At 40.6% G+C, this 12483-nt stretch overlaps 1 protein-coding gene across 1 annotated transcript; it reads left to right on the forward strand.

Annotated features, from left to right (window-relative positions):
• Positions 1 to 519: 519 nt before the first annotated feature.
• LOC110985483 (tetratricopeptide repeat protein 22-like) lies at positions 520 to 8488 on the forward strand. The gene is made up of 2 exons (XM_022246532.2): positions 520 to 757; positions 4756 to 8488. Exon 2 carries the CDS (start codon positions 4794 to 4796, stop codon positions 7155 to 7157), a length of 2364 nt encoding a protein of 787 aa, XP_022102224.1. The 5' UTR covers positions 520 to 757; positions 4756 to 4793; the 3' UTR covers positions 7158 to 8488.
• The last annotated feature ends 3995 nt before the right edge of the window (positions 8489 to 12483 follow it).

Here is a 12483-nt window from a genome sequence, read left to right on the forward strand (position 1 = left end):
ATTTATAATATGACCAAAGTTTTTCCCTACATACACCACGCTAATGAAAGTTTTGCTACATTGATTAAAGTCTTTGCATGGAGAGAGAAAAAAAGGCTTTGTCCACTCTAATTTGTGTTAATTAAGGATCAGCACGTTGCTTGTAATAATTCGCACACTGAATTTGAAGTTCTATAAAATTACTTCTGTGTTTATGGATGGACAACGGTATGGATGACCTCATCTATGAAGTATGTAATGTTTGGTTGTTGAAATTGGACCATGTTAAAAGTTCATTCAACACCTCATTGTGACTTTGAGAACCTTTAGCGATAAGACAGAGATCAGTCCTCTTCCAATTCTGATATAAAACGACTTTCACGGTAAAAACTTCCCTTTATGATATTGTTTTGGATTGAAAACACCGAACTGAAAAAAAATCACACCCGTTAGACCCATTACTCACAGAATGTAAGAGGGCGCTGTTTACACGAGGCCCGGTTTTGCTGGTACCCAGGGTGAAATGTATAATGAGTTAACAATATTACTGGCTACCAGCTGTTAAGAGGGAAATCCCCGTTTGATCTGAGAAATACACACGGTACGCTCGATCTTTGTGCAGAAATGTTCACGGTTCTTCTGGTTTTCGTACCTCCACGATTAACATGGAGGATTATTATCGGTTATAGAACCATACTGATTGCAAACATCTCCAACAAGTACCCGTAGGCCCTATACAGAAGATCGTAAAAAGCTTCTCATCGTAAGGGGGTACCAGGTAAGCATGTTTGCTGCCCAGTATGCACCCAATCAATCATGATTTATGAATCACGTAATATTTGTAGTTTCAGGACCGAAACCCCATCTGTTTGGTTCTAACAAGATTTTGTTTGTACAGATGACGTCTGCAATTTCACATTACCCGTAGAACTGCAAGTGCCCCGTGTGACTTGCAGCCCACGGGTTCGTAACTCTGGGTTTTTAATGCAGCCCACTCATATCAATCGAGATACATTCATTTTCTGTGCAGCAAAAATGCCACTTTACCATTGAAATCTTCCCCAGGCTGCATTAAAAACCCAAAGCGTTACGAACCCGTTAAAAAAAGGTGGGCTGCAAGTCACACGGAGTGACTTGCAGTTCTGTATCTCAAGCCGCGATCTTGTCAAAATTGTGATTGACTCTAACGGGCATTCTCAAGATCATCAGAAGGCGTTCGAAAAGTGATGGCTTGGGAAACCGAAATCAAGGGGGTAAGGGGTCGAGTGGGTATACTTCCCAGGGAAAATGTATTTAAAAATGACATCAAATCCTGCAATCGCACGGTGTGCATTTTAAATGATTGCAAAGACGGATCCAAAATTTCTGTTTTGTGGTTGTTTGATACCCCTAGAACTATGGTTGGGGGCGTGGCACAATTCAGGGGGTAGGTGTTTTAAGGAAAAATAATGGAGGATTACAGAGAATTAGAGAGGAGGGGATAGTTTGAACCCCTTCAAACCGTCCATATTAGAAAGTATTCAGCCTCCCGGAATTCCGACCAGTATTGGGGAATGTAATGCAACTTTCTGATATGATTTTCTATTTTGGTGAAACTTCCATACAGTTGTACTGTGTAGAATACCAGTGTGTTGTCCATTACGGGCACTTGTGGCAATTGAATGGTTTTGCTGCATGGTTGCTAGCGCAGAGATAAAATTGTCTCATGATATCCATTGATTATCAAAATTATCAAAGTCCAGGACTGTAGGTGCCATCTTTCCAAAAACACCCATACAGGTATTTAGCACAGATTTATTGTCTCCTAAGTTGCATGGTTGCTTGATTGAAATCGATTAAAGTACTCGAGAAAAAAATTAAAATATCTAAAAAATGTACATGTTAACTAAATACAAAGGAATCTTTTCGTTGGAAAGAAAAAAAAAGAAATGACTGAATTTAATATACGAGAGCGGAACCTAACGTAGTGCGGCGGTTGGACCCTTTCCGAGAGAAGTGCGATAGTAACCATTCTTATGGCGAAGAAATGTAACCATATGAATGGCCAGCTAGCTTAGCTTGGACCGATGCGAGAGCGGTACGAATTAGCCCAGGGTGCTAGTGAGAGTCATAGCGGTCCGTCACCGCTACGTCCGAACCGACTGCCGGGCGGGACACCCCCGTGTCCCTCGCCACCCTTGTCCTGCTAACTAGCCCAGTCCTCCCCGTCTACGCTGAGCCAATGGTACACAGTGCGGCGATCTTATCATTGCGCTCAACTCATTGCGGTCTGCGCGGCAGTGCGGTCGGTACATACCAGCGCTGGCCCCGTCCAGCCCTTGCTAGTCACCGTGGTGGTCCGGGACAGCTCCCACCACGGCCCGGCCCGATGAATGTAGCCTAGCTGTGCGATGCTACACACACGTACCGTAACCCACTCCGTCTGACTTGCATTTCCAATGATCCTGCCAAACCGTAGTTTAGTTACACTCGTATACAATTTCGCCTCTCTATAACGTTGCCTTTTGTGTGTTGTATTATGTCAAGCTACACCTTCTTCAAACCCACATTGAACTTTGATGAAGAGAAGTGAGAGCAATAAACCAACCATACAGTTTGACTGTCACCCAAACCCCTTGTTTCACGTCCACTGCTTAATAAATTGTTGACCCCAAATATCACGTCCCGTAAACACTAAGTAAAGTCCATGCTACCATCGACTTGATATTTAGGGAACGCAACACTATTTTTCTCTATTACATCCAGTCATGTAGGCCTACGGCATATTTTCAGTGGGCATTATTCACAAAATGGCCGCTTTGGATCGTGCTAAACAAATCTGCTTCATTTATTTAATACTCTTAATGGGTGGAGCCTATTTAGCTATACGTACAATCTTAGGTATAGATTCACATTAATTTTTAAAAACTTTTTGTTCATTTGGAAAACAAATGACATGAGTGTTAAATCGCCCATCGCAGCACGAGGACAGTTATGTTACGTTTGCCCCTTTATATCACATTCATTCCTACACATAATAGGTTTTTAGAAAAATGATGCAGGAATTGCCTCGCTTTCGATTCAAGATGGCTGACTCGGAAATAAAACCAATCGAGGAAAAGTACTCTTCGTTGACATAACATGTAGATGTAGTATGATTTGCGTGATAGTGGACATTAATTGATTCAGTATCGTCCAAGGCTTTCATATTCAAGAATTGTACAGCCCTCAGAAAGGGCTGCTTGTGCCTTGTACAAAAGTTGAAGGTTTGCATTAAATTTGTAAGAGGTGTGTGGCCAAAAACAAGATTTGATTTGATTTCACTTGAAGAAAACGTAGAAATGCCAGGGAATGCCAGCTGTCAAACGTTGTTCCACGATGGATAGTAGAGGTTAAATGCTGGTTAATTTTCCGGTAGAGGTTATGATGGTAACTAGTAGAAGTCCATTTTTTTGTTTTATTGTAACTGTCGTTTTAAGAGCCCATGCAGTGCAAACGGTTAACTTTCAATCCAAGTCTTCGTAAATGATTCATGTTTCATTTAACTTTTTTTTGGAATTTACATCTCGCCCTTTCAAAGGGTATAAATTTGGTCCTTTTTATCCTGACGTAAATTAGCTCATTCATAGGCCTAAGCAAAAAATTCTAAGTAGAAACCTCAAATTTATACAACTATTTCAGCACGCAGATTTGCCAGAGTTGTGCATATTTTTGCATTTGACTTGGGGACTCGTGGTGTCAGAACAAGACGTAATTAATGACCAAGTTTTGGCTTTCAAATTGAACAGTTTAAGTTTTTTTTTTCGGTGCACGAGTCACTAGCCACAAATGGACCCATACTCACGAAGTGAGATTTATGTAAGCCTCATAGCCATGTAAATAAAAATACCAGAGCACCAGTTCAGAATGCGAAGTGCAGCCATCCATGTGCACACACCTATGAAAAAGTCGAAATTTTGTGTGGCAGTTTTATGTAGCCTGTGGTTGTTTGCAGAAACTGCGTTTGTATTCTAAAACGATGCGTCATGAAAACCGTTTGCCAAAAATCGAAATGCAAAATAGGTTGCGTGCATGTATTATTCCGTTTGAAATATCAAATGCATGCGCGTTTTGGCTGCAGGCTATTTTCTATATCATAATTACTGATATAAAATGCACTGAGATCTTGTATGTGTAAGTTGAAAATATACGTTGTTTTAGAGGTATACATTATATATATTTATTTCGTTATGGTGTTCAAATACGCAATTAATTCAATAAGTGAAAATTCAGGATTATGTCATCATTATGTTTCACCACGCGTTGAAAGAGGTCTACACTTCCTGAAGTGGTTCATACTTCTTGTGAGGAAGGTTCCATGTCGACACCAACAATAATAGTTTTAATTTGAGGCAATTATTATTTGATTATTTATTTGAGCTGCACATGCATGTATCTCCTTTTTACTTTTACTCAAAATATTAATTTCACCAATTCCAAAAACTTAATTTACATTTGTCTTATTTACACAGATGTTTGAATTTTGTGAGATGTAATTTGAGGTGACTTTAAAAGTCCATTATTTTATGGGTAACCTTTCAATTACATACATGTCTCAAAGAGTTAAATGGCTTGTTACGAAATAGCTGTGTACATGATAAAAGTCTTGCTTTTATCTTGGAATCATTAACCTTCCTGTTTAACTATCTAAGAACGATACACGATAAAACGATACACGATAAAACGATACACGATAAAACGATATACGAGGCTGTCAATATTTTTACCTGTAGTCTTTTCTCTGATTTGTCCCAATAGTTTTTCTGTAACGGGAAGATTTACCAGCAGCCAGAAGAATGGCATTAGACATCTCTCCAGGCTTCTACATGCTGCCTCTACCCATCAACAAAGACATCAACATCGACAGAGCCGTGGTGGAGACAAAACTTAGAGATTTGGATCACTTCCGTCGGGTACGAACAGGCCGATCTGAAGAGCTTGCCATCCTGAACCTGCAAGGTCTTCTGGTACTCCGACTACGCCGTCATGAGGAAGCTCTTGGCTACTTCCACGCAGTCTTGGCCAAAGATCGAGTCAATCTGAATGCATTAGCCAACCTGCAGTATGTTTTAGAGAAGCTCTTTAGAATGGCTGAGGCACAGCATTGCAAGGATGAGCAAATCCACTTACTTGATTTAGGAGAGAGCGCAGACAGCTCAAAGAAACCTAAGTTGTCTGAATCACAGAGGATGATTAAAGCCCGCTGCCTGGCCGAACAGGCGTATGCGTATGCCTTTGATATCCACTCTGACACTGTTGAGGGGAAGAGATACATGGAATCTAATGATTTGTACCGAAAGGCACTTGAACTTGGAGGGAAAGCTGTAGAAACTACCGAAAAAGACGATTGGAAATTTTGCATTGCATTTAATGCACATAAACTGTTTGACAATCTTTATTATGAGAATAAGCATAGTGCTTCCAAAGAGAACATTGAAATTGCTGTAAATCTGTTTTATGAAATCACTCAGAGGAGTCCAGGCGATCCCGAATTCCAATGGGATAGTTGGCGGCACTTGGCCGATATTTTCAGAGCGTTGAAAATCAGGAAGATTTCTATAGATTTGCGCCAGGAGTTCAAAGAATTCCAGGACGATCCAGAAAAGTGCATGTTGCGGGCTATGAAGGTGTCGCCGAACAATGCCAGGCTCTTGGCCCGCTATGCAAACTTCCTGTACTCCCTAAAGAAGGAAATTCAGAAACCTTTGGAACTTTTGGAGCAGTCCATAAGTCTGGACAGTTCAGAGTTCAACTTTTATGCATTCACTACAAGAGCTATGATCAACATCAAGCACTATTATAGCCAGTTGAGAGAGGCAGGCCAAGACAGCTCCAAGATGGGTCTTCTTCGGAATGTTCTCCAGCTGGCCAAAAATGACCTGGAAAAAGCAATGGCTATGCATGTGACCCCTTGGGATTTGGCACGCCTAGGGGAGGTCTATTACCTCCTTGCCAAGAACCACACAGAGCAAGATGGCGAGGTCAGGTCTTTGATTGAGAAAGCCTTGTTGCATTTCACCAAAGCGGCGGATTGCCAAGATGGTCACAAGAGGATTGAGGTACATCTTATGCGAGGACGATGCTTGTTTGATATCGGAGAAAAACGCTCAGCTATCGGATGCTACAAACAAGCAACAGATTGTGAACCTGCAAAAAGCAATTACACCGGTAACTTCAATGAACTTCTCAACGTCTATATGAGTATACTTCATGAGGAGAAACCTACCAAGGACAAAGCTATCTTAGCTGAGGCTGCATACTGTTTGAAAAGGGCGCTACTTAAATATGGAGAGAAAAACATGAGAACATTTTGTATTAACAAGTTCAGATCTGCATATGCAGACGAATTTCAACAGCTGGTTGATTACTGTGGCCAGTATGGGGAACTCAGTCAACTGTCATCTTTACTAGCGCCAGTTGAACCTGTCTCCCAGGCTAGCCTAGTATGTGTTGACACTGGAGGAAAACTTAAGCATCCTTGGACTAAAACTTTTTTTCACAAGGCAGGTGACATCACAAAAGGAGATAGTGGAAATACAGTAAAGGAAGCCTCAGGCGTGGTCGCTGATGAAAATTTGGATGTGGATGCTGATCATGCTGTCTCATTCACTGTGTCCAAGAAGGAAGCTGAGAGTGATGATGTTCATGAGATGGCATCTCTGGCTAGAGACATGGCAAAAGTTGGCGTCAAGGAGCAACCTGTAAGATCGAAGGAGCAGCCAATTAGGAAAGCGCTTGAGAAAGCACGAGTGTCCAGCTTCGAGTTCGACTTTTTTGTAGTCTACCCTGAGAGCCAGAAAAATTGGGTGTCGTATGACCTTCTGGTAGAATTGGAGGAAATCCGGAAATTGAAAGGATGTACTCGTCATAGGGACGCCAAACCAGGAATTTATGTATTCAGGAATGAAATTGAGCTGATGAAATGCAGTGCGAGTATTTTGTTGATAAACGATAAAGACTTCAACAACGAGTGTGAATATTCGATGAACCAGGCTGTCCGACTTCGGAAGACTAAGGATTGCAATCGGGTGGTTATTCCAATCACGAGAGACACTTCAGAGATACCCGAGGAGATCAGCGTCTTCAAGTTTTTTGATGCCACGGGTGCAGTTGACTGGAACAAGTTGGCACTTTGCATCGAACAACAGATAGGCCTATAGTTAACTGTAATTTGGGGATGTATGGGAGCCTTCTGGGGGGTTGTTTCAATTCAAGGGATTTGGGAATAGAAGAAATACGTTTGATGTGCTTGGTTGTTATTTTATCATTAGTATTAAACCTAATCTCACCACTTACAGCGTGATGAATGTCAGCCGTAAAATCAACATGTACCTCTTGACATTAAAAGGAGTAATTACCCTTTTTGTGATGCTTGGACTTGTGGGTTTTTTGAGGGGAGTTCTTTCCGAGACTTAGTTAGTGTGGAATGAAATCGCTAATCGCTTGGAGACAAAAAACACGATTTATTGTGATAAACAATTTGTTAAATAATTATAAACTCAAACTCCTGCATCTTTGTTCAGTAAATGGATTTCAAATGAACTTGATATGAATTCAAAATTACACGGTTAAAGCTATTGTGTTTGATTAAAATGTAATGTAATGTACGTCTGGTAATAACAAACGGTTGCTGTTTGTTTAATGATTCGTTACAATGCAAAGGAATTTATAGTCATCAATGTTAGGGTAGTTAATACATTCCAAGATATTTATTACAGTGCGGCTTAGACTTGCAAGCTCAGAGGAAAATAATCAGAATGATACAGAGCATTTTCCAAAGTTGGTGTTATTTTAATTTACTCTTGAGGTATTGTATTATTACTCCAAAAGATTTCCAGCAGGTTTCGGAGTAGCAAACTCCCACGAATATAATTAGAAAATCCAGAAACTTTCAGTTCCAAAATTGCATTTAGGCCTACTTTAATTTACTTTTTTTTGCATTTGATATATTTTTCAAAAAGAATTCCTAAAAGTCTGCTTGATGACAATCCTTTTGCATTTAGGGATGATTTGTGGAATATCATTGTCTCTGGGATAAACCTTTCAGAGCTAATTATGAATTTCTATCAGATCTTAGAACTTGATGAAATAACCTTATATCTCACTCCTTCTTAAAACGGTCGCCTCTGCCAATGCAACACAGGCTGCGGCAGCAAAGATAGCAAACAGACTCGTTGATCATGATAACCGAGGCCAGAACCAGACCAATGAAGAGGTAGACGTTTAGGCCTAGGAGATTTCTCTGAATGTAATTGAGATCCATGATCGCTCCCGAACCTGGTGACGTGTAGGATATAGCGAGCCACGTTGTCTGCCAGTCTGCCCTTGTTTTGAGGGTCGCGTATGATCTTAGAGACGCGCTGTGCGTTTACACAGAATCTAAAAGGAAGTGAAAATGCTGTATGATTTTCATTGTACAAAATATCCGCTAAATGTGACAACAAAATGATAAAGGCAGTGTATAATTTGCCATTGGCGGCAAAACCAGTAACCTTGTTCTAAATTTGTCCATATTTTTGATGTCACCATTGCCAGTAATACCCGTCGATAAGGCCAAGAGTAGTGGAGCTCTCCTTCAGAACATACAGTTACTGACACTGGTGCCCGACTTGCAGTGTATTCTCACGATATGAATTTGTCCGTCCTATAACATGGCATACCACGATGCCAAATTTCTGTGTCGAAAAACTTCAAATTTCCTGGCGTGGCACCAAAAAACAAAAAAAATCTGAAGATCTCACGTGTCAAACAGATTAATAAATTCAAAGTTTATGTGCACCAAGTAGACCATTTTATTTCCTAATTATCCTCAAACCGTAGAAAAATTGTTTCTTTCAAATGGATATATGCGTTTGAAAGTGAACCTTTGCGCAATCGCATGATGTCTTCATGTAAAGCTCACAAAACTTCCAGAATGAGCAAATTCGGTATTTCCAGAAGCCAAAGTCTTTCGGGATCACGCGTGAGAGAGCGTATCGGCGACTTTCCATATGCGCGTCAACACTTGCACCAAGCGTTGCTTATGCAACAAAATCGCTCCCCGGGCGACTTGGACGGCCGAAGGCAACGCACGCGTGTTATATTAATGGAGCCGATTTTTGAGTCCGTAAAAGTGAAATGCATGAACGCATCGTGTATACAACGCACCCCGAAAACGTGTAAGTGTTGACGAACTCATTGAAAGGCGCCTTTAGGCAGCGCTAAAGACACACTATCACGCGCGTGCAGCTAAATAGCCAACCAGGTTAAATCCGGACTTACTGGAGCGGATCCACAAAAAGGATCACTCAAAAAAGATGGCTATCACTTCAAAACATGATGACTGCTGGAAAACATACTACAAGACTCTGCTCAACCAGGTTAATGTCAATATTCAACAGGCTGAAAAGGAGTATTCCCATCAAGCCGTCAGGTCAAACAACAATGACAGTGGGCAAGTATTAAAGCACCTCAAACATCTTATTCAACATTTCTGCGATTAGCAGTATTCACACAAATGGCGAAGATACTTCTGATCCTGAAGTTATTGGCAATGTGCTTAATAATTGTTTTGCAAGTAATGGACCCAAACTTGCGACAAAAATACCTGTTTACACTGATTCATCCGGCAAATATCTTGGCAGTGCTGCAGTCTCAAATGGAAATTTCCATTTTGAACCGGTTGGTGAGGATTTTGTTTTGAAGCAGCTTCAGGGACTTGCAGTTACCAAAGCCACAGGACATGACAATTGTCGTGTTAGGCTATTTAAAATAGCTGTCCCTGTCATTGCTGGTCCATTGACGCATCTTATTATTCTCTCACTGAATACAGGCGTTTTTCAAAATAAACCTGCAGACTGGTAGAAAACAAGAATCACCCCAGTACATAAAGGAGGTGACATTAAGGAACCGAGTAACTTTAGACCCAATTTTCTCAAAAATCCTCGAGAGAGCACTCTTTGACCAGCTGTATAATTACATGAACTCAACCAGCTGCTAAATATCAACCAATCGGGATTCCGAGCGTTACATTCAACCTCTACGGCCCTGACCGATGAATGGTTCAGTAGCTTTGATCATGACGATATGGTTGGAGTGGTCATGCCTGATCTAAAAAAAATTCGACAAAATTGATCTAAATATATTTATCCAGGAGCTCAAGCTCAAGTCGTGTTGACGACTATGGCATTAAGTGGTTTCAAAGTTATTTAAAGGGTCGTTCTCACTATACTCCAATTTATGGGAAGAGCTCCAGCCTTCGTGCAGTAAGTTGCGGAATACCGCAAGGATCGATTGTCAGCACTCTTTTGTTCATCATTTTAATTAATGGCCTTTCATTGCATGTAGTTCATTGTAAGGTCAGTATCTATGTTGATTACACTGCTTTGTACTATGCCAGAAAAGATGAGTTTGATCTCAAAGAGAAAATCAACGAAGATATGACTAGTGTCGTGGAATGGCTCGATCAAAACAAATTAAGTCTCATGTTGAGAAAACTGTACTTATCTTGCTGGGTGCAAGGTCAAAGCTGCGCAACTTTCTTGATGACACAGTTACTGTTAACATCAAGGGGACCCCACTTCAAAGTGTACACAACTGTAATCTTTAACACGGCCCCTTAAAAACACTCTGGCTGAGTGGGTTTAGTGTTTATAAATAAACAAATAAAATGAAAGAAGGTTAAATTTTATAACATAAATAGATACAACAAAACAAAGAATAAAAAAGAAATAAAAATTAAAAAAAACAGGAACACACAAATAGATTAAGAACGAATGAAAATGAAACAGAATGACAAATAAAACACTGAAACCCCCAAATATGTGTGGGGATGTGTATTTCATTTTCATACACGCGCAATGTTTTCTCATGGCCTTAGAAACTGATTTATTTTTAGGGTTGACCTTATTTACATATGAACTCTATCCATTTGTTCTCTCCCGCGCGTAGGGCATTTTGCCTTGAAATGCCTACGCTATTTATTAAATATATTATGTGTTGACAATCACACGAGGGGACCTTGTTAATTGTCACAGATGCCTGTAACTATAAGGAATCTAATTATTTTCACTTTCACTCAATCTCCCTGTGTTATTTAATATGTTTATTAGCTGATAAACCTCACCATAATGGGTGCAAGAATATTCAGTGTGTACATGAGTGGTATGGCCAGGCAGTAAGGCGCGCTTTCCGATTAGTTCCGGCCCACAGTGAAAACCATTCATTTACTCCGTGTTACGTCAGGTTTTGGTATGTATTTGCCACTGGAAATTTCACCTTTTGGGGTGTCCGCCCTTCGGTTGTATGATGGCCCTGTAAGGCTATGATGGGCCTAAATCTCCAGAACCTATGGTGAGTGTCTTTTCAATACTTTGTGAAGTTAGTATTTTGTATTTTGCTGCGTTTATTTTAGTGTTGTGCTGAAGTCATGTACTTTTTGGCCGCCATTGCTGCATGGATGTAGCACTACTATTACTAAGTGTGAATTATTATTTTTTTGTATCACCTGTAGACAGGCATTGCACCCAGGGATTCTTTAACAGGGATTCTTTGCCAGGGGTTTTCTTACCATAGATATTCTTTACCAGAGATCTTCACATTTTTCATGCACCAGCTTCCTGATTCAACCACCTTAATTAACTTTGATTTCTTCAAGATTCTAATAAATCCAACCATTGATTGACTGTAATTCCCATCTCCTGTGTATGATGTGGAATCTTTGTGTCATCGGTTCATTCGCACTCATCCCAATTAACTTTGCGATGAACCCCACCTCCTGCTGTGCTACTACCACAGGCTAGGATTTCACTACAGGAAAATGGCGACGAGGATGGGAATGGGTGCATTCTGATCGCAATCAACTTCAAGTTCATGTGAACCTGTACGCCTTGGAACTGGTTCTCCTCATCATTCACCATCTACAATCCCTGGGTGGAGCTGTTCAACTTTTGGCAAAACCTGTAGTGCAGTAGGCAGCTTCGGATGCAGCTGTGCAACTTTTGATGCGACGGTACAATACTGAAGGCATGCGGAGCTGCTACTACGGATCTCCGGGATTACCGTGAAGGCGGATGCTGCTACCGGTGGAAGTGTGCCTTCGAGTTCACATCCTTGCATCAAGAGGCAGAATTGCAGCTGGACTGCTAAATCTTAGATTAATATTGTATCTTGCATCATTGTGTATTCTCTTTGTTGATTAGGAGTCTTCACTGAATCGACAGATTCAGTGTATAAGCCTAAGTTTAGCATTTTATGACATATTCCAAGGTTGTTGGAGTTTACATGTGTGTTTAATGACTTAATTGTCATGCTTATTCATATGTTGAAGTGATTGATATTTGGAAGTGATAGCCTCAATTTTAATTGGCTGAGCGTGATAGAGCTTTCTGCTTATATTGGGCTGGGTAGTTAGCCTACTTGTAGCCTATACTTTTCACCTTGTGGTTGGGTATGGCCAAACAAGTCTGATCAGGCTTAGGGGAAACCCTTGCTAAAGCATTTTCGAAT

This window comes from Acanthaster planci, linkage group LG09, assembly GCF_054643075.1.
Source record: "Acanthaster planci isolate LZ-2023a linkage group LG09, COTS_SCS, whole genome shotgun sequence".
In the NCBI taxonomy this organism is placed as follows: domain Eukaryota; kingdom Metazoa; phylum Echinodermata; class Asteroidea; order Valvatida; family Acanthasteridae; genus Acanthaster; species Acanthaster planci.

Excerpts from the sequence above, each read along its gene's own strand:
- LOC110985483 (XM_022246532.2), top strand. The coding sequence starts at position 4,794 with ATGGCATTAGACATCTCTCCAGGCTTCTACATGCTGCCTCTACCCATC.